Raw genomic sequence first — 21,789 nt, 5'->3', positions numbered from 1 at the left:
ACAGCAGAGGGCAGCGGGCTGGTATCCTTGTTAAACGCAAGGCTCTGGATTCGGGTTTTGCCTTTGGTAACAGGAGCTCTGTGAGGTCCCAAAGTGGCAGGAGCAGGGTCTGGGAGGGAAGGAGACAGTGTCTGGTCTCCACCAGACTCCGGACTTCCAGGCTCCACCAAAGGCCTCAGCAACACTGCCCCACACTCTCCTCCCAGGCTGGCTCCTGCTCCTGCCCACACAAGCCCCAGCTGCCCCCACTCCTCCTCCCTGATTCTCCAGGGTCCAACAGGGCCGGAGGGGGCCGGAGATGGAGAGGCTGAGGAGGGACAGGGACGTGGGGGCTTCCAGATGCCCACAGCCAAGCCACCTGGGCCAAGGCTCACACCTCCTGTGGTCAGCCCGACCGTGATCCGGTCCCACAGGACCCCTCCTGCTGCCAGCCTGGGCTCAGATCTGGTCCTCCCCCATGTGCTGTGTGGCCTTGGGCAGATTACTGAGGCGCTCTGGGCCTCGGTTTCCCCTTAGAGCAGCTCCTGCTGCCTAGGGCTGCGATGAAGGTTGACTGAGCATCTCCATGTAAAAGGACCCTGACCGCTGACCTCCCTGGAGCGGGAGCAGCAAGAGAAAGGCAACAGAAATGTGAGGCTGCCTGGAGGGGAGTGGGGTGCAGATCCTCAGGGCGCCCCCTAGGAGGGCTGGCAGCAGGGAGGGGCCAAGGAGGGAGGTGCTTGAGGCAGAAGGACTGGGAGCCCAGCACAGCCCGGCAAGTGGAGGGAGGAACAGAACATGCCGGGCACCGAGCCCAGCGGCTGTCCTCTCCGACGACTTTCCCGGCTGCAGCTCGAGGCGGCGCCCCCACGATGATTTCTTTGCCCACTGGCTGCAACGTCCTTCTGTGCAGTCTGGCCCCATTCAGCGCTCTCTCACTGGAGATTTCGAGAAGCCTGGAATAACACAGACTTTGTCCTAGTTTTCTGGCAACACTGTGAGGCTCCGAGAGTGTGTGCTGAGTGAATGAATGAGTGAGAGAGTAAATGAGCGGGAGCAGCGGGCAGCGGCAGCGTGCAGTGCCCGCGATGGGCTCAGGGCCCAGCTTCCAAGACCTCCCTGCCTCCCTCCTGCTTCCTCCCTCCCCTCCTCCCTCCCTCCTCCCCCCTGCCTCCAGCTCCACCAACAGCCCCCCACCCCACCCCACCTCACCCTGCCTCAGGCCATGCCCAGCTGTGTCAGGTGGGCCCTGGTGGCTGCACCCTGTCAGCTGGGCCAGCCTCAGCCCTGCCCTGCTCTTCCCTAGTGCCCCCTGCCCACATGTCAGAGCTGGGACTGGAGGCTAGGCCTGGCCTTGGCCACAGGCCAGCTGCTAGCCTTCTGCTCGGGGTGGGGCTGGGGCACTCTGAGGTCATGGCCAGCTGGGGGCTCCCTCCAGGGGTCCAGAGGACTCTGCACCTCCCAACCATGCCTGCAGGCCAGCCCTGCCCTTTGGAGGTAGCCTGGAGCAAGGAAGGAAAGCTTGAAAGCAGTCAGGCAAAGAGTGGCCAGCCACGATAGCAAGGGTCACATGTGGGCTGAGCAGGATGGCAGGGGCACCGACTGTGTCTGTCCCAGTTAGAATTCCAGCCAGCTGAAGTTAACTCCAGCCCAGCAGTAGTGGCTCAAACAAGTGCATCTTCCTCTCCTATCAGAAGTCCAGAGCGAGCATCCCAGCCCTAGTTTGCAAACCCCATGCCCCGCCGAGGATACTGACGCCTCCTGCCTTTTTAACACGGGATTTTTTTTTTCCTCCCTCTTGTCTCCAACATGGCTGCTTTACCTCCAACCATCACATCACCCAAGAGCAAAGGTCACATCGCAGTGGCAAAAGGGGTGAATGGTTCTACATCAGCTGAAAACAAGTGTTTTCCTGTCAACCCCACCCAGGGACTTCTTATTCTGCATTGGCAAGAAACGGGCCGCAAGGCTAAAGGTTTTGGAGAGGGGCTCTGGGGACAGCCATGTGGCCACTTCAGACGAAAGCAGGGCTTCAGTGGGGAAGAGAAGGGTGTGTATGAGAGAAGGCTGTCGTCAGATCTGTAGAGAGAGACAGTGTTGCTCACCGTGGTTCCTTGGAGACTCCGTTCTCCCACCCCCCTGGCTCACCCTGTCCTCACCGGCTCTGCGAACACCATGCCCCTGTCACTGCTAGGACACCCCCTTCGCACTGTGTTCGCCAGTGTGGATCTGTCCCCCGACTTGACAGTGACCCTCTGAAGTCTCCTCAGGGCCCCCATCTGCCCACAGAGATGCCGGTGGGACTGGGGCCAGCAATGATGCAGACGACGGGCGACCACCCTACCTGGGGCTTCCCGGGGGCCCTGGGGTCAGATCCTCAGCGCTCCGGCACGTGGTTATCCCGGAGGCCAAGTGCAGGGGCACCGGCGCCACTAACACACGTGGGCGCGGTGATGCTGCGTCATTCATCACAGACAGCCCGCGAGTCCCGGCCGGAAGGACCTCTGCAGCAAAGGTGTGGTTGCTCCCTCAAGGTCGACCTCGGAGGCAGCGTGAGGTGACAGCTGTGAGAGGGAGCGTGGCAGAGCCATGGTGGGTGAGGACGTGGGTATTTCCCTCCAACCCCCAGCATTTGACAGTCACTTGATGATTCCTTCACTTTGTCCTTGGCCAGCCCTCCAAGGCTGAAACTATCCCCAGCTACCGGCAGCCGCCTTCAAAGGGACCAGCCCAGCGCGCCTGGGGCGCTCGGTCAGTTGGGCATCTGCCTTCCTGCCTTCCATGATCCCCGGGGCCTGGGATCAGCCCCTTCGGGCTCCCTGCTGGGCGGGGAGTGGGCTTCTCCCTCTCCCTCTGCCCCTCCCCCTGCTTGTGCGATTGTGCTCTCTCCCTCTCCCTAATTGGACAGTGTTATTTGTGTTACATCACGTTACATTGTTACCCTCCTTCTTGGCTCAGTTCTTTGTCTCCTCCCGGTTCATTTCATGAAGCGAGCACTACCCTGGCACCAAAACCAGAGACTAAGAGAAAAAGAGAGGAAGGGAGGGAGGGAGGGAGGAAGCGTTACTTCTTCCTTTCACTCTGTACATCTTTTATGTAGTTTTCTTGCCTTATTTCAGTGGCTAGAACTTCCAGTATTGCTGACGTTAAGAAGGAAAACGTTGGGACTTCCAGCACTGGTGTGATGTCACGCACAAGTTTCCTGTGGACTCTCCGTATCAGGTTGGAAGAGCGCCCCTCTGTTCCCATTTTTCTGAGTTTTTATCATAACCTGAGTGCTACATTTTCTCAACTATCTTTTCAGCTTCAAGTGTATGACCTGTGATTTATTTTCTTTAACCTGTTAACATGCTGAATTACATTGATTTTCCTTTTTCTTTCTTCCTTCCTCTTTCTTTCGTTCTTTCTTTCTTTCTCTCTTTTTAGGGGAGAGAGGGGCAAAGGGAGAGGAAGAGAAAACCCTCAAGCAGACCCCCTGCTGAGCACGGACGCTGATTCAAGGTTCATTCTCAGGACCCTGAGATCGCGCCTGACCTGAGCCAAAGTCAGGGTCGATGCTTAATCCAGTGAGCCGCCCAGCCCAGGCACATCCTCATTGCTTGATTTGCACACACTGAGCCCGCCTTGCATCCCAGTAACAAGCCTCTCGGTCACAGTATGTGGTTAGTTTCATACACCACGGAATTCTATTTGCTACTCTTTTGTTCAGGATTTTTGCACCTATATTCATGACAGACATTGGTCCGTATCTCCCTCCCTCCTTTCCCCTCTTTCCTCCCTCCCTTCCTTCCTTCCCTCCTTCCTCCTACTGTGTGTTTGGGGGTCCAGGAAGGCTTGAAGTTCAATAGGTCCAGGGTTGCTGTGGGCGAGGGCAGGCATGAGCTATGGTTTTCTGCCCAAGATGAAAAGCACCTAGGGTCAAAGCTGGCATTTACCTCCTGCCCCAGGCCTTGGTCAAAGCCAGCAAGACGTTAGGACCAGGTCAGGGGAGACAGAGCCCCACACAGAGACTGGGCAGAGGAAATGCTGAGGCCCAGCGTGAAACAGACAGGGGAGGCCGGTGCTTGAGACTCCACGTTGGGACAGGCGGGGTCTGCCCTGTGATGGGTTTCCACGACTGGCCACTAGCACAGCCGTACGGCGGTTCAGAGGTCTCCTGGGAGGGTGGCAGCCCTTCCTGTGGCAGGGCGGGGAGGGGTCCCCTCTGGGAGACGGGGCTGGCCCATGGGACCTGGGCACAGTGGCCATGGCGGCCCAGGGCTGGGCATTCTGAACGGCCAAGTCCAGGGAGGAGACAGGCTGGCATTGGGGGAACAGGCCCCAAGACATCGGGGCTCGAAAGCCCTCCCCTCCAGGGCAGGTGGCAGAGCTCCCCTACAGGTGTCTGGGCACCAGCATTGCCCAGCCCTCGTGTCCAAGGCTGGGGGACAGAGGAGGCCGTGAGCAAGTGTTCTCTCTGTGGGCTGGGCCCAGAGACCACTGCAGGTACCTCTCCCCTTGTGGACCCCTTGTGTTTACACAACGAGGGCACCTCTTTGGACTAAGGGGTCACCAACTAGTTGGGGGGAGCTTCAGGCAAGGCTACTCCCCCATGGTGTCCTGGGACCATTGCTGGCAATAATTGCTTGGGGTCTCAGGGTTCTAGAAAACACCCGTGCAGCGGTTCTGGCCTTCTCCGAGGTGGGACGGAGCCCTCTGGGATCCCGGGGTTCCCTGGCCGGCTGACAGTGACTCCTGGCCTTGTCCCGTCACCCAGTGGTCAGGCTTAGCAAACCAGCCCCCGTCCCTCCCCAGGGTGCACTGCCACCCCCTGCAACAGAACGAGCGTGAGCTGCCGATGTGACGGAAAATTTTCTAGTAGCCACCATAAAAAATAGAAAAATTCATTTAAATGATGCGGGTTTTTTTTTTTATTTTTTTAAAGATTTTATTTATTTATTTGACAGACAGAGAGCATAAGGAGGCAGAGAGGCAGGCAGAGAGAGAGGAGGATGCAGGCTCCCCCTGAACAGAGACCCCGATGTGGGGCTTGATCCCGGGACCCTGAGATCATGACCTGAGCCAAGGGCAGAAGCTTTAACCCACTGAGCCACCTAATAATGCATTTTTTAACCCAATATATCCAAAGCATGAGCTGACCCAGGAAGTATCCTGGGGGAGGGGGAGGGAAAGTCCTCAAGCAGGTGCTAGCCTCAGGATGGTCCTTGGCCAGGTGTCCGGGGAGCAGGTCGTGATGGAGGGGGCACAGCCCTGCCTTGGGAGCCTGCTCGCCTGGAGCCCAGGGGCCCTGATGTGGGTCAGACCCCCACCCCAAGCCGGCATACCCTCCCCAGGCACCCAGTCCCACTGGCTGGGCTGGTAGGGGGACCGGGGAGGGGGAGACTGCAGGAAGGGAGGAGCGCGGAGGCTGGCAGAAGGCCGCGGCTCTCCTCTCCCACCCACGCGGCTCATCAGGACTCCTGGCACGGAGCTCCCAGGTGGGCGGAGGCCGAGGACAGGCGACAGGGAGGCCACTGTCAGCAGTGCAGCAGCGACGTCAGTGCCGCAGCAGCCTCCCCAGGGGCCCCTCTCCCCTCAGCTCCCCTCCGTCCTCTGCGGTCTGGGTCCCAGGAGCAGCGGAGGGCTCTGGCGATGCCCCCCACTGGTGCCATTGCAGAGCCGGGGATGGCAAGGGGGAGGAGGAGGCCCGGGGGACGACAAGGACTTGCGCCCAGGGAGGCTGCAGGGCCTGCAGGTTGGGGCACCCGTGTCACTGCGGGGTGCTGAGGTCGCTCTAACTCCGCTCCCGAAGCCGCCCCAGGGAGAGGAAGGGATCCAGCCTCAGCCCCCCGCCCTAGAGTCAGAGGAGAGGCAGAAGGACAGGGCCTGCCTCGGGGCCCCGGGGGGGAAGGGAGGCCACTGGGGGCCATTCTCGGTCCCAGTGCCCAGGCCGATGTCAGCCAGGCTGGGCCGGGGCGGTGAGGAGCAGGACCACGGCAGTGATGGGGTCACGTCCCTGCTGGGGAGGCGGGGGGGACATGGGGTGACTTTCCCATCACTGCCGCCCTTCTGCACCCCCTGCTCCAGACCACAGACCCCAGGGGCCCTCGCTGCCCTAATACACACCTGACGCGCACACATGCACACACAAATGCACACAAGGCACACCTGTCCCGTGCGCACACATACCCACCACACACACGTGCACATGCCTGCCCACACACGTATACACACATGTGCACACGCACACACATGCACACCAGCATACACACACGCACACCCGCACACACACGCACATGCATACACATACACACACCCGCACACGTGCACACGCACACAGGTGGTCCGGAAACTCATCCATCAAGGATGCTGCGGGTACCACAGCCTGGTTCCCATGGCAACACCTGGAGGCTGGGACAGGGGAGAAGAGTGGAAATGCAGAGACTCTACATGAAGAACAACAACTTCAAGACAGGAGCGTGCAGGGAGAAGTGAGCGTGGAGGATGGTCTTGGGAGGACCCTGAAGGCCGGCCAGGGGGACCCAGAGGTGCCAGCTGACCTCAGAGGAAGCGTTGAGGTCTGGAGGCCAGGACCTCGAGTCCAAGGGGGAGCCCAGCCCCAGCCCCTGGGCCGCGTGTCCTCCTGCACACCCAGAGGGAAGGGTCCTTGTGTGCCTCTGTTCCGGCAGGTGCCTGTCTCCAGCCCAAGGAAGGGCCCGGGATCCCAGCCCCAGGCAGCTGTGGCCATGTCCCATTGCCTCCCAATGGGGAGTCCCGCACAGCAGTGACTTCGCCGCTCAAAGGAGCAAACCCAGCTAGGGTCTCTTCGGAGGCTTCGAGGAGCAGCAGGAACACAGAGTTCCTGCCTGCCAAGGACAGACACCAGGAGACGGGGGGTGGTGTCTGAGTGGCCCCCAAGCTCTTGTTTCCTCCAGGGATCACAGGAAAGCCGTGTCTGCTCCCCAAGGCCAGGTCTGAACTCTCGCGGACAAGAACTCCTTGTACAGACGGCTTTAGCGCGTCTCACACGGGTCAGGCCCCGTTTTGAGTGTGGGCAGGGCGTGGGGTGGGGGCGCCTACAGTCTGCAATGCCTAGCTGCTGTCCGAGCCCTGATTCCCTCTGGCTGGGACGTGTCAGAATTTCCTATAAGGCTCTCCTGGCCTCTGTCAGGCAGGGCCAGCGTCCCCTGCAGCGGCCAGAGCAGAGGGCCACCCCCCCCAAAGTCCCAGGGGTTATAATTAGAGCAGCACGGTGGGCGCCCACCCACTCCATGGTGGGGGTCCCCCTCGTCCCCGTTTCCCCCAAGTGTGAAGGCAGACTGACATTTTCTGGCAGATCTGTACCAAGCACAGGGCAAAACAGAGACAAGATAATTACGGGGATAACAGAGGCTAAAAATAGCCTCCTTCACAGCCCAGACTCCTGCCACGGGAGACGCCAGACGAGCCAGCCGCAGGAACACGGGAGCCCTGGGCCCTCCGAGGGGGGGCGGCCTCCCACAGAAGGGCAAAGAGGGGCGCACGGAACTGGCAGGGTGGTGTCTATCTTCAGAGAGCACCAAACAGGTGCCAGGACAGGGAGGGTCCACAGAGGTGACGCCAAGGGCGGCAGGACGGTGGTGGCCATGGAGGGGAGGGCAAGAGAGAACAGGGCTTTGGAGGATGAATAGAAGTCCGGCAGGCAGGTGCAGTGGGGGTCTCCCGGGCAGCTTGGTGGTTCCCTATGAGACATCCAGACAAGCAAGCCAGGTGGCATCCCAGAGAGCCTTGGAGGTCCCCGTCCAACCCTCCCTGTGGAGCCATTTGCTTACTCCCGCAGTCCGGTCCTCACTCCCTCCTCAGGTTGCTGCTGTCCCCGGGGAACGGCCTCTACGCCAGCGTCCCCTCCTTTGGGCGCCCTGAGCCAAGGCTTGCCCTGTTCTGTATGGGGCTGTGGCTCAGAGACGGCACAGTGGCTGGAACTGAGCTGTGGCCACGGGTCAGAGCCACACTCGGGGCCCAGCCATGGACAGGGGAAGGACTCAGAGAGGGACAACACCTGGCACCCCCTCCCTTCCCAGGGCTGAGCCAAGCAGGCTGAGCTTGCAGGTCACTCGGGGGTGGCAGGGACCTCTGCTCAAGGTCAGGACTCTTATAAAGAGGCAGGTCAGAGGGAGGAGGTCTTCTGGAGCGGTTCCAGACGGACCGAGGTAGACAGTGGGAGACAGGTGGGGAGAGCCAGGGAGAGGGCAGGGGTCGAGGGAGAGAATGGGGGAGGAGGTTTGCTTCTAAGGGATTCTGGAAGGACACAGCGGCTGGCAGGACGGGAGGGGCCAGAGGAGGCTGGAGAGAGAGAAGGATGCGGAGGTGGAGACAGAGGGGCGAGGGTGGACGGAGGGGGACAAGGAGGCCAGGGAAGTCTGCAAAAGGGGGATGTAGGCAATAGCGGGGCACCCCCCAGCAGCGCTGGGGCAGGGGACAGGGGCCGGCCGGGGCTGGAGCTGGACCACCGCAGAGGCGGTGGGAGGTGCCTGGGGAGCGGGGCCTTCCTGGTCAGCAGTTCTGGTTCTTAAAGGTCTTTGCATTCTAGGACTAGGGTCTCTGGAAAAGATATCAACACAAAGGGGACGCAGAAGCAGATGCCATGGGGCTGTCGTGTAGGACCACGTGCCTCCAAGGGCCGGAGCGAGCAGTGCCTGTGAGCAGAGCCGAAACTCCAGGAGAAACAAAACAGAAGAAAGGAAACGTCATCTCAGGCCCTGAGCCTGAATCCACGGAGGGTGCTGGCCTCTGGGGAGAGGCAGGTGCTTGGCACGTGCTGCCGCTCTCGGTGGCAGGTGGCGGGGGGGCTCTGGGTGGCGTGGGGGCTCCAGGGGGCGGGCTCTGCGTGGTGTGGGGGCTCTGGCTGAGGCTGGCACAGGGTTAGTGGCTGTTAGTGGCACAGGTTAGTAGCTACGGAAGGAACAGGGTACCTAAGCCAGCTTGCCCTGGGGGGGAGACTGGGTAGGGAGGATGGGCAGGGTCTGGGTGCTGGGGCGGGGGTGTCCTGGCCCTTCCTAGGCTCCCAGCTGGGACTTGGGGGTCACTGTGCACGGGGGCTCAGACCTGGGGGGGCCAAGGGTGTAGCCTCAGTGAAGAGAAAAAAATGGTACTTGCCTGCAGTGGGGGGGTTTCAGGGGAGCAAACCCCACCCTGCCAGTGGCTTTTGTTTCTGGAAAGGCCACCCCCCCCCCGCGGCCCAGCTGTGGCAGCGCCCTTAGGCCACGCTGCCCTCAGCCGGATCCCTGGGGCGGCCTAGGTTCAGTACTAGGGCTATCGGCCATCCGGGCACGCTTGGTTTGGGGTGGCTAAGAAGAGGCGGGGTTTGACGGGCAGGGGTCCCCCATGGGGCAGTGAAGGGCACAAAAGGCGGGAAGACAGAGGAGCCCAGGAAGGAAGGCTTGCTCCCTGCCCTTCTGCTTTCGCTCTGCTGAGAGCTTGGCCCAAGGTGGACCAAGCCCTGAAGCAGGCTGTTTGGTTCACCTGGTCACTCTCGCCCTCGGGACCTCAGTCTCCCACCTGCCCAGGCGGCTGGACTGGCTCCGGGCTGCCTTATATAGGAAAGCCCCGCCTGAGGGCCATTTGGGGCCTCCAGAGCCACGAGCTGGGGGCGGGAGGTGCCTGGCCTCCTTCCTGGAGGAAGCCAGCTGGTGGCAAGCAGAGTGCTGGCTGGGACCCCCGCAGTGTGGGCAGGGGGCGCTCGGGGGTGCAAGGCCGGCGGGGGCGGGGGGATCCGGGCTGGGTCTGGAATCAGAGGCCAGTGGGGTCGGGGCCGGCCCCGGGCAGCAGAAGGCAGTCATGGGGACCGTCAGAGGCCCCAGCAGAGCCACTGCCAACTCAGCCCCCACCGTGTCCTTTGCTGCTGGGGAGAAGGGCGTGTTCCAAGCAGGCCCCCCCAGAGGCAGAGTCAGTGAGGACGTGGGCTCGGGAACATCCCTTCAGTGGCCATGCTTTCCACCATCTTCCAGGCCGTGGGCGTGGGGATCAGGAGTCTGGCTGGTTCACTACAGTCTTAGGCATGTCCTTGTCGCTCCCTGTGCCTCAGTTTCTAGGTTGGGAGGGTGGGGCTGCGGAAGGGATCATTGTAGGGATGCCCTCCTAGGGAGTCTCTCCGGGGGAGCCTGCCCTTGGGGAGCCCTCCTAGGGAACCCCATTCTAGGGGAACTGGTCCTAGGGGAGCCTTCCTGGGGGAACCTGTCCTCAGGGAGCCTCTCATGGAGAAGCCGGTCCTGATGGAGATTGTCCTGGGGCCTGACATGGACAAGCCTGCCAGCAAGGCTTAAGGACGTCACCAGGAAGAGACAGACAGAGACAGAGAGTGATAGAGACAAGACAATGCAGAACTGGAGACTTCCCCAAAAGGCCACACTGAAAGGAAGAGGAGGAGGAAGGGAGCCTAAGGGGGCCGAACGGGGTGAGTCGGTGGGGAGCATCGAGGGGCAGGAGAGGGCAGCTGGAGGTGTTCCCCAGTCACTCAAGGGACCCGGAGTTCTGAGCACAGAGATGGAAGCCCGCCTGGAGGGAGCTCAGTCGTGCTGGGGACTGCAGCCGGGACCAAGGGCTCGGGAGCCGCTCCGGTCCTTACCTGAGTGCCCGCGCAGCAAATTACCAAGCCCCAACTGAGTCTAAGGGACACTCGGCAGCGCCACACGTGTGCAGCCGACTGAAGGGGACTTGAAAGTAATGTCCGGTCCCGCTGATGTCTCCGAAACTTTATAGCTACATCCGTAAAGTCAATATATTCTACACGGAATCTACTTTTCCAGACTTTGTGTAATTTCCAAATACTTAAAAATTATTAAAAATTCAATAAATTAGGCTAAAGAATATGGTGATTCTTAAGCTCTCTCCAATGTTCCGTTACTATACACAAAATTTCATACGGTTTCTACCCAAAGTCACACGTCTACCCCGGCGGCCCCGTTAGATGCGCCGGCGCCGTGAGCTTGTCCCTTACTCCAATCAGCCTGATTCTCTGCAGTAGGAAAACGCCTGAAATACGGGGCACATGCAAATTCTTGACAAACATGGTAACATTTTGGGTTTGAGTCTGTTAAATTTCTATGATAACGCTGAACACCCTGGAGTTAAAAGTCCCTGACGGACTGGCAAGAGTCCCCGTCATCTGTGAAGCTGTATCACCTGGGAACGGTCCCAAGTCCACCCTTACTTCTGAGACCAGCTGCAGAGTCTGGGGTCCCCTAGACCCCGTGGGGTCCGCCGGTTCGCTCCAAGGGCTCCCAGAACTCACGAGAGCGGTCAGGCTCCCGGTTAGGCTCATCGCAAGGAAAGGACACCGACGCCCTCAGCCAGGGGCAGGGGCGCGCGGGCAGGGCCTGGGAGGGTCCGCACCGCCCTCTCCCGGTGGAGTCGCGGGCAGCGTGTGCTCTCCCGGCCCGAAGTGCCGGCTCCCACGAGTGCTGCCGGCCGGGGAAGCCCCCGCCTCGCCGTCCAGGGTCTTGGTCCGGCTCCCATCACGCTGACCTGGTCGTCTTCCTGCGCGGCCGACCTCCGTCTCCAGCCGCTCGGGAGCCCAAGCTGACACCGTGTGGCCCAGGGCCCCGGGGAAACGGGACACTGGGCTCGGGATGTCCCCGGGCTCCATGATGACACCCACCCCCCACCACACACACAGCCGAGGACAGAGACCAGATCTCCCCGGGGCCAGGTGAAGTTTGCTTCACCCCATACAATTTTCTGTGTGGCCTTCTGCCCTCTGGCTGTCCCTGGAATCCCCCCCACCTCTGGCTGCGTTCTCCAGGGTGGGCGGCAGGGACGAGCCTCTTCCCCGGGGCCTCTCTGAGCCTAAAGGCTGTGGTCTGCCCTAGCCATCTCCTTGCCCTTCCTCTGGCTTCTCCAGCAGACAGGGACAGAGGCCTGGAGGCGGCAGGGCACTTAGAAGGTCTGAATGGGCAGCGGAGCTCAGGCCCCAGCCACGTGCTCCTGGGACAGAAGAGCAGCCGTCCGGTCCGGCCTCTGCGTTACGGCCGCCTGGCCTTGCGCGGGCTCAGACGCCTTCCCGAACCCGTCCCTCAGGCGGGGACTTGCAGCCTTGCTTAACCTGCGGGGCTGAGGGCTCACTCCCAACTGCACGTTAAGGGGACACGTGAGACCAAGTCTCAGCAGCTCCGAGCCTCTCCCCCACAGCCTGGGCTCGCTGCCCTCTGACCCTCAAGCCCCCTCCGTGGGCGGACTTGATCTTAGAGAAAAGGCAGCCCTGGGGCTTGAGCCCTCTGGCCCCCTGGCTCGGAGCCCCACAGCCAGCTGGGTCTGCAGGGTGGGCCCCCGCGGGGCTTCCAGACACCCCGTCTCCAGTCCCAGCTCTGACCCCGGAAGCAAGGCAAGCACAGCCCCTCCCCGTGCCTCAGTTTCCCCAGTCAAGAGAGGAGGCTGGGTCGTCTGTGATAATGAGTTGGCAGGAAGGGGAGAGGCGAGCAAGGCCTGTGTGGGGCACACCCTGTCCTGGGCCTGGGGCTGGGGTTGGGTGCCTCCACCCCCGCCAACCCCTGCCCCGCCCTTGGCCCCCGTCTTTTCTCCGAGGACCAAAAGACTCAGAGCTGTGTCCCCAGTCACTCGAAGCGCTCGATAGCCCGTCTCACAGTCGTGCAATTACGGGGAGCAACTTGTTATTACGGAGAAGAAAAAGGCACCTATAGCTTCCAGTTTTTGATGTGAGCCGTAGCGTTTCTCCGGGAGGGATCACAGCCGCTCAGGCGTCGCGGGGGGCCCAGCCTCCTGTTCCTGTCAATTTCCTTTCCCCATTCTTGTCAGAGCTTCCATTATTTAAAAGAAATAAAAGGGAAGAATAGGAAAGAGGCTGCCTTTTCACCAGGGAGCGCCTTGCTCAGGGCCACCAGCCCTCTCCATGCGGAGGTGACGATATTTCCGATATTTCCTCATGGCCGGTGGCTCTTTCTGCCTCCCACTCGCTTCCTGCCTCCCCTGGTGTCCTCCTCACACCGGGCAGGGACCCGTCCTCCCCCGGACCCTGCGGATCGAGGCTCTGGCGAGGCTCTAGTCGGCGGGCACCCGGCTGGGCTGTGCTCAGCTTCCCCACCTGCCCTCCCCGCCCCCTCCGGCCCAGCGCCCCACAGAGCAGGGCGGCCCCTTCGTCGGGGGGAGGACCTGATGTGGTTTGGGGGTACAGGAGAGGTTTAGTGCGGTGGAGTCCGGAGCCCACCGCCAAGAAAGAACCCCTGAGGCGTCTTTGTGCGCAGGGCCAGGCCCCGGGGGCAGAAAGAGCTGCTGCCCACGCAACCCGCGGAGCGGCTGGTTCTGTACTCGGCAGCTGGGGAGGTGAGGACAGAGAGGTGTCCAGAAGGACTGCCACACGCTAACGAAGACTCTCGGGACACTGGGGGCCTGGTCCTTGTCCGGCCACGCTGGTTTTCCCTCTAATGAGGCACTATCGGGAAGACCGTTGGGAGGTTCTTCGGGAAGAACGTTCCAGGAGGAGCGTGGCATGCCCGCTCTCACCCGTCCTTCTCAGTGATGCTCAGGGTTAGAAGAAATTCAGCTTTATTCACGTGTCCCTCCGCCTCGGCCTCCCTCGGTTTTATGGGCGGGAGGGCGATGTCAGGGCTCCAGGGACTGAGCTACGGGTCCTGGACTTAGGCTATGGATAAGAAAGCTTCTTCCTTGTAAACCGCGAGGGTCTTGTGGGGTTGTGACCGCTACAAGTTAGCTATTTGTCTTTCCTTTAGGGCAGCGGAGAGTGCCTGAGGAATGTCACATAGGTCCCATGGCAGGGTGTGGGGAGGGGAGGTGTCGGCTTCTGCTTTGTCCTCAGCTGGCCTTCTGTTCCCTCATCAGACCTGTGCTGGGTAGGTCGCTAGCCTCTGGCCACGACCGCGGCATTCCTGACAGTCAGTTGTACACATCAGCCTCGCTAGGGACCTGTCCCCAGCATTCAGTCAAACCCGAAGGTAGGTATTGCTCGGAAGGCCTTTTGCAGGTGTGACCAGAGCCCATCATCGCTTGACTCGACATCAGGAAGATCACCGAGGTCGTCAGGGTGGGCCTGGCTCCATCAGTAGACGGGCCCTAATAGTGGAGCTGAGCCACAGCAGGGGGAGAGGAAGTCCTGCAGCGGTCTGGCCCACATTTGAGCAAGCCAACTAACTCCCTGTGACCGATGGCTCGCTGTCCACTCGCACTGGGCTTGGTTCTCCTCGAACCCCAGCTGGTTCAGGGGTTTGAGCCTGCTCACGCTAGCTCTCCCTCTCTCGGGGGCCTCGAAAGCCCACAGAGACCAGTGAGGCCGGCCACCTGCAGGACACAGGTGGCCGTCGTCTCTCAGTTCTTGAACCCACCCGTGGGTTTATATTAGTGGCAGTTTTCTCATTTTACTGATGAGGAAACAGACGTGGGGAGAACACAGCTATGACCCAGGACTTGTTAGGGGCACCTCCCAGTGGGAATCTTGCCTTGCTCGGTGCTGGAGAAGACCCCTAGGTGCTGGAGAAGACCCCTAGGCGGAAGCCCTGGGCCTCCGTGGGGGCGGAGCCCTGGCGACAGGAGAGCTCTCAGGACAGCCCCCACCCCAGCAGGCGGGGTGCACAGGTTGGTGGGGGCTGTCCTCTGCTCAGCCAGGAGGAGGTCTCCACGCCTCTCCACCACCGCCTGCCTCAGGCCTGGAGGCCACAGGTCTTTGGCTTCCACAAGGGGAGCCCCTCAGCCCTACTTCCCTGGGGATCCAGGACCCTGACCAACTGGCCTGCGGGGTGGCGGGCTGTGTTCCCTCCATCCCCAAAGAGCGTTCAGTCTGCGCTCACGGGGCTTCCAGGAACGCACCTCCCCGAGCCGCCCCCCTCCACAGCTCCATGCCAGTCAACTGAACCCGGCAGAGAAACAACAGCATGCACAGAGAAGTTTCATTATTTTATTAACAAAATCTTACAAAAGAGTCTGTCTTCAGGTAAGGTGATGAGGTACACGTGGCCCAGCCCGACATTCAATGCCTGACCCGCCGGGTTGGGGGGGAACGGGCCACACACACTCTTGAGGACCCCAGGGCCTCCCTGCACCCCTGGGTTATGGCTTATGTACAAAAATAAAATCTGGGGGGTGGTGCCGGCAGGGGTGCAGGATGAAGGGGCTGGCAGCCATCATTCTCCTAAATCTGGAAACCCCCACCGGCTAGACAGAAAGGAGAACCCCCAGCCAGGGCCTGCTTGGCCTGCAGACATGAATGGCTGGCCAGCACCAGGGCGTTGGTGCCGGCAGAGCTGGGGGTCTGGGCCCCGGCAGTGGTGGGGCCTGGCAGAGAGCCCGCTTAAACCCCAGGTGCAGGGCTTCTGAGATCTCCCGCGGTGGGGCCCGGGCCTGGGGCTGCGGGCAGGGGCTGGGGCTGTGGCCTCAGCCTCAGAGCTCCTGGAAAGCTCTGGCAGGAGAGGGTGGCCGCTGTGCTGTGGGCAGGGCTTCCGGGGCTGGAGTGAGACAGGCCCTGCAGTAGCAGGCCCCAATTCCAGCCACAGCGGCTATGGGGGCAGGCAGGCTGGTGGCCAGCGGGGCAGGCCCTGGCCCTCACGCTGGCATGTCTTCATCACCAGCTCTCTGCCGGGCGCGCCCTCTCTGCGGTGCCTCTGCTGACCTCGGGGTCTCCTCCTTGTGTGCAGGCAGCTTGCGGGGGGGAGGGGGAGGGACTGCACCAGGCTCAGCAGCGAAGGCTCTGTAGGAGCCTTAAGACCTGGAAGAAAGACACAGGCTGTCAGGGACACAGGCCGCAGGCTGGGAGGGGCTGCCCAGGAGGGCTAGGGGGGGATGTTTTGGGGCTGCTGCTCCCCCAGGGCCAAGCCCCCACTGTGGGCTGCCTCTCAGCGCCCAGAGCACTGGGTTGGGGGGCGCTGGGCCTGGGATCCTGAGGCAGGGGAGTGGCGGGGCAGGGACTCTCCGGAGAGAGGGGTCCACCATACCTGTCGTCACTCTCCTGGCTCCTCAGAGGAGTTTGAGGACGCAGGCCCTGTGGGACCCTCCGCAGTGAGTCCTGGAGCCCGGGCGATCCTTTTCCAGGCTGGGCTGGATCACTGGTACCAAGGAGAGAAAGCACGGGGTCCTGTGAGCGCAGGCTCCGCCTTCCCACCGCGCCGGGGCCCACCCCGGCCTCCTCCCAGATCCCTGGGGTCTCTGCTCTGTTCCCACCACTGCACGCTGCAGCCTCCCACCCCACCCCTACAGCTGACCTGCTGGGGACACCCCACCCCTGGGGCCAGGCCCTTCCCTACCGTACAGTGCCCCTCGTGGGGGTGCCTCGGGGCTGGGGCTCACCTGAGGAGCCAGGAGGCACCCGGACGCCAGGTCTGCAGCCGCGGGGTCGCTGCCGCCGCTGCTGCTGCTGCTGCTGCTGCTGCTGCCGCCGCGCCGGAGGCTCCGGAGACTCTGGCTTTCTGCCAGCAGGAGCGAGGCTCGCCGCTGCCGGAGGCTGGCGGCTGCCCTGGGCGGCGGCAAGAGTGCCAGCCGCCGGCTGCTGCCGGCTGCGCGGCAACTGCCCCAGAGGGAGGCAGCGCTGGTGCTGTCTCAGCTTCTGCTCTGGGGCTGCCCCTTGGGCTCGGCGCTCACTGGACTGGGCCATCTGCACACTTGATTTCTGAGTGCCCAGGGGGCCCGGGCGGTGGGGGTGAGCAGAAGAACGAGGCTGGGAGATCCTGTGGTGGCCAGAGAGTGTGCAGGGAGTGGATGGGGGCATCGGAAGCCAGGAAAGATAGACAGAAGGCAGGTGATGGGGCGGGGGCCCTTTGCTGCGTGGGGGTTGCCGCCCACAGCTGGACGGCATGTGTCTGTGGGAGTCAGGCTGGCAGGCTGAGGTCGGGTGCCCAGCCGGGTGAGGAAGAGGGGCTCCCCGTGCAGGGGTCAGCCCAGCTCAACAGTCCTGGCTGGCGAAGGCCACAGGTGGGGTCCGGTGGGCAGGCCGGGGCCTGGGCTGGCCTCTACTCGGGCTGGGTCCGGTCACTGGCCACGGACTCGCTGGTGAGGGCCGGTGTGAGGGCGTCGGGCTCGTCCTCGGTGGGGACAGGGGTGCTGGCGGGCTCGGCCCCCTGCTCCAGGCCGTCCTGCACTTCCCGGCCTCGCTGGATCAGCTGCTCCAGGGTCTTGGGCAGTGGGTGGCGCAGGAAGCGCTTAAGCTTGGGCTGCAGGGTGCCCACCACGTACTGGATGATCTCCTCCTCCTCGGCGTCCACATACAGCGTCTGGTACAGGTCCCGCTTGCGCCACAGGAACTGGTCCAGAGGCTCCCCCTGCTTCTGCGGCAGGTCCAGCTCCCGCTGGATGGCCTCCCGGGACAGCGTGCCCTCGCTGTACTGCAGGAACTCTTTCTTGAACTCCACCCAGTTCTTCACGGAGCCCTGCTTGAACTCCCACCACTTCTTTGCCGGCCCGTTCATGTGGTTCTGGATCTGCGACAGCCAGTACTCCTCCGAGCCGCCTACCTGGCGAAGGTACTCCTCCAGGTGGCTGAGGAACTCCCTCGGGTCCTCGAAGATCTGCGTGTCCACGCCGGGGCTCGGCTGCCCGTCCTCACTGCTCCCCCAGGGCGGGTACTGCTGGGCCTCCCCCGGCTCCTGTCCCGGCAGCTCCCCAGCAGCCGGCGGAGGGGTGATGGCGTAGGGGCTGACCGGGTAGTCGTAGCCATCTGCCTCCTGGCAGTAGCCCTCTGGACCCCCGACGCCCACCGAGACAGTGTGGCGAGCCGGCTCGTTGCCCACCGGGTACTTGCCGCCCATGGACTCCAGGCGGTCGGCCCACTTCTCCAGCCGGTAGAAGACCTCCCGCCACACGTGCATCTCCCGCTTGACCCAGCGCTCCAGGTTGGCGATGGTCTCCTGGCAGCGACACAGGCAGGCCTTGATGGACTTCCTCCAACGCTGCGAGTCGCCGGTGGGCACGTAGCCGTCCAGGTTGCTCTCCAGCTTCCCCACCGACCGGTGCAGCCCCTTCAGCTCCCGCTCCACCTGCTTGGACACCTCGGTCAGCAGGTGCCGGTGGGTCCTCCGCACGTGCTCCAGCATCTCGGCCCGGCACTTACCGATCTGCAGGATCACGTTGGGCTTGGCCGCCGGCCCGCCCCGCGGCCCGGGGTAGGCGTGGAGGCCGCCGCTCGTCCTGTGGTCCAGCTCCATCGGTGCGCAGGTGGCCGCGGCGGTCGGACTGGCGCGAGGCGGCGGACTGCAGTGTCCTGCTGGGCCGGCGGTGCGGTGCAGCCGAGAGGGTCCCTTCGGTCCCGGCGCTGCGGCGGCTGCGGCGGCGGCGGAGCGCAGGAGAGCGCGGGCAGGCGGAGAGGAGCGGGGAGCCGCGACGCCGAGCTCTGCGCCCTGCCGCCGCCGCCGGCCCTTTATGCGGCCGCACGGCCGTGGGCGGCCCCTCGCCGAGCCCCCGCTCCCATTGGTCCCCGCCGGGCTCCCCGCCCCGCGCGCCCCGCCCCCCGCGCCCGCCCGCGCGCCCGGCGCCCCGGGAGTACCCGCCCCCCGCACGCGCCAGCGGCCCGGGTGACTAATCCGCCAGCGGGCTCCGGACGCCCCCTCCCCGACTCATTCAGCCTTCGGAGCGAGGGATGGTGCCGGCCCCCGGCGACACCCCCCTGCCCGCGACCGGCGGAGGTGGAGGGGCGCAGGTGTGATTCCGCGGGGGCCTGGAGCGGGTACTGAGCTGCCCCCACCCACCCAAAGGTTAGGAGGAAGCCCCTCCCTCCCCCTGGGTCTCTGGGTGGGCCCCCTCCTCTCCAGTCTCCGTCCTCTCTAGGGGGCCGGGTGGTGGTCGACTCCGCTGTCTCGGGGCCTCAGTGCCCGTGTCCAGTCCGGCGTGGCTGGAAATCCCGCCACGGAGGAGCCCTAGCGACCCCCCCCCCCCCCCGCGCCACGACAGCCATCCAGACCCTCCTTCCCCGGAGCTGAAGGCTGCGAAGAGCTTTCCTGTGGTGGACAAGGGCACGCACGCCCCTGAGTCCGGTGTGGGTTCCCAGGTGTGGCCTCTAGCTCCTGTCCACCCCTGCCCTGGGGGCTCTCAATCTGGGCGCCAGACTGGTCCTCCCTCCTGTGTGTGGGGGCACCAGGGGCACCAGCACTCAGGCCTTGGCTCGGCCCCGCTGGGCCCCTGGCAGTGGTGTGGATGTGACACCAGGGTGGCAATGGCTGGACAGGACTGCCTGGGGCCCCCACTCCCACAGCTTCGGTGAGGCCCAGGACTTCTCCATGTAGTGCCTCCAGAGAAATCTGGAACCTGCTCCCTGCGGGCTGGGGTGTCGGGGTGGGGGAAGGGATGTGGAGGGGATGAAGGGGTCCTGGTACCTGAACCTTCCAGGCCACAGAGGGACCCTGGTCAGAAGCTCTAAGACTTCTGAGAGGATGGAAGAGGGCTGGGGGGAGGAGGGGAAGGAGGAGGGGGAGGGGGAGGGGGAAAGAAGGAGGGGAAGGAAGGTGAAGGGGAAGGAGGGGAAGGAAGGTGAAGGGGAGGGGGAGGGGGAGGGTAGAGGGGGAAGGAAGGAGGAGAAGGAGGAGGCGGTGGCGGACGGAAGGGGTGCTGGCAGCCTTATGCAGTCAGGAGAGGCAGAGAAAAGCAGAACGCCATATAAGGAATGGGGCTCCGGAAGCCGAGATTCCCTCGGGAGGGAGGCCCCTTCTGCCTCCCTGGCAACCGTGGTGGGGAAGGGACATCTTTTCTGGGTTACCCCGGGATGGAGGGTTATGGGTCCCAGGCCCTCCAATTTTATGCAGGCACGAGTAACACACGGTTTTATGCAGGCACAGGTAACACACGCAGCCCAGAGCCGGGGGCTCACCAGTGAATCCAACCCCAGCCCCTGCTGCCACTTTTCCCGCTCCCCCTGTCAGACACACACTGCACACTCTTCTCATACCCCGCACCCACCCTCCAGACACTCATACCCCCGCCCACCATCCCCTAGACACACTCATACCCCCCGCCCCGCCATCCCCAGACACACTCACACCCCCCGCCCACCATCCTCCAGACACACTCATACCCCCTCGCGGTCCCCCACCCGTGTCCAGCCCCCCTCTGTCTGACTCACACACTCTGGGATCCCCACTTGCTGCCCCTCCTCCAGGCCCCTTCCCCCTGCTCTCCTGGAAACCCTCCTCCCTACCCCAGAGCCAATCTGTTTCTTTCCCCCTCTAAGCTTCCACCCCTAGCTGGGGGGAAATGTCTTTCTGGCAAAAACTTGCCCAAAATCGCTCTCCTGGCATTTCTAATTAAAGGCAAGTGGGTGGGCTGAACGGGAGGGTGGAGGGGCAGCGTGGAGGAGGGAGGGGGAGCCAGGCAGAGAAGCTGCGAGAACAGGAATCCCAGATCTGCCCAGCCCTGGCTGCATTCCTGGGAACCTGGCTGCGCCCCTGTGTGCGGTGTCTGTGGGGCGCAGCCTGTAGCCAGGCCCACAGTGTGGCTGGCTGGTCACCTCGGGGCCTGCAGGGAGCCCTGAGTGTGTGTCCACGTCCGGGGTGAGAGCTGAACTCTCAGGGCCAGTGTCGGGGAAGACACCGTATAAGCCAGCTGGGCGGTTACGGCCCTCGGTTGCACGTGTGTGGTAGGCATGTGCAGGTGTGTGCAGGTGTGTGCGGGCGTGTAAAGGCGTGTGAAGGTGGTGGGAGTGCCAGAGCCCGCACCGAATGACAGCAGCTTACAAACACTGCATGACCCCGAGGATGACACTCGGGCCCAAGTCCCCTGAGCGGCTGCCTGGGCAGCCCCTGGCCGGGGTGACCTCCAGCCCCCGCTCCACCAGACCCAGGCCGGCAAGAGCTAGGGCTTCCTGGAGTGGGGTGTCCGGCTGAGACCTAGAGGGCCGGAGGGGTTGAGCAGACCCAGGAAGGTGCTGGGGGTAGGCGAGACTCCCCTTTGTGGGGGGACCCGGGTTGGGGAGAGGACCTCAGACTCCGACCGCTCGGCGCCCCCTCTCCGGGGCTGGGGCAGCCCGCCGCAGGCCTGAGGAAGCGGGGTCCAGTGGAACGGGGGTGCTGGCGGGTCACGAGGGGAGCCGGCAGGACCTGGGGGGAGGCTGCGCGGTGCTGGCCATCACAGGTGACAGGAGTCAGCCTCTGCTCGGAACACTTCATCGCTGCCCAATTATCGCCCCGGAAACCCTCAGCAACCCCCGCACTGGGCCTCAGGCTCTGTTCTGCTGCCTCAGAGAAGAGGTCAGGTTGGCTCCCCACTGCCCGGGATGCGGGGCTCTATCCCGTCCTGCTCCGCCGCCCCCTTTCTCCACAGGCAGGGGTGAAGGTGCAGAGCGTGGGCCTCTAGCGCCTCCCCCCCCCCCTCACCCAGAGCAGGGCAGTTCAGGGCTGCAGTGGGGGAGAGGGAGAGGGAGGGGAAGCTGTGCAGGGGTAGGGAGCCTGGGAGCAGAGCTGGTCAGGTGCTTCTTGGATGGCCTTAGAAGAAGGGGCCTGTGTTGGCAGGGAAGGCAGGCCAGAGCGACCACAGGGGAGGTCTGCCCGGCGCTAGGCTCCAGGCAGCAACGCCCCCCATTCAGGCCCCTTTGGGGTTCCAACCTTCTGGTTCGAGGGTTCTGGGCTTCCAGAGGCCAGGTGCTGGTCTGTGGGGCTAAGAGGCCTATTTGGAGAGGATGTCTCCCTCCCAGATGCACAGCCTCAGGGAATCACAGCCCCCACCGCACCCTCCTCCGAGGACCAGCCTCCTGCTGGCACTGGTGGCTCTGTGGCCCGGTCCTTTGGTCCTTTCTGCCTGGCTCCCACCTGCCTCTGGGGCCCCTGACAGCAGGCACCCTGCCCCACTGCCTGGCTCCCTGGGTGAGGGGGCTGGGGGTACTGCTCACCCAGGCCTGGGGACTCATAGCCCTGGGAC

The 21,789-nt window shown here is 63.3% G+C and overlaps 1 protein-coding gene and 1 long non-coding RNA gene across 2 annotated transcripts; both read right to left on the bottom strand.

Annotated features, from left to right (window-relative positions):
• Positions 1 to 14,843: 14,843 nt before the first annotated feature.
• LOC122905504 lies at positions 14,844 to 16,299 on the bottom strand. The gene is made up of 3 exons (XR_006384337.1): positions 16,243 to 16,299; positions 15,891 to 16,001; positions 14,844 to 15,664 (listed from the first exon to the last, which is right to left on the bottom strand). It is a non-coding gene; the product is annotated as an uncharacterized LOC122905504 (long non-coding RNA).
• Positions 16,300 to 16,529: 230 nt separating this feature from the next.
• Positions 16,530 to 18,092, bottom strand: ARC (activity regulated cytoskeleton associated protein). Its single transcript, XM_044247073.1, has one exon. The coding sequence runs from the start codon at positions 18,090 to 18,092 to the stop codon at positions 16,902 to 16,904; it is 1,191 nt and encodes a 396-aa protein (XP_044103008.1). The 3' UTR covers positions 16,530 to 16,901.
• Between the last annotated feature and the right edge of the window lie 3,697 nt (positions 18,093 to 21,789).

Source organism: Neovison vison, chromosome 4 (assembly GCF_020171115.1).
Source record: "Neovison vison isolate M4711 chromosome 4, ASM_NN_V1, whole genome shotgun sequence".
NCBI lineage: Eukaryota > Metazoa > Chordata > Mammalia > Carnivora > Mustelidae > Neogale > Neogale vison.
This window is presented reverse-complemented; position numbering and strand designations above follow the sequence as displayed.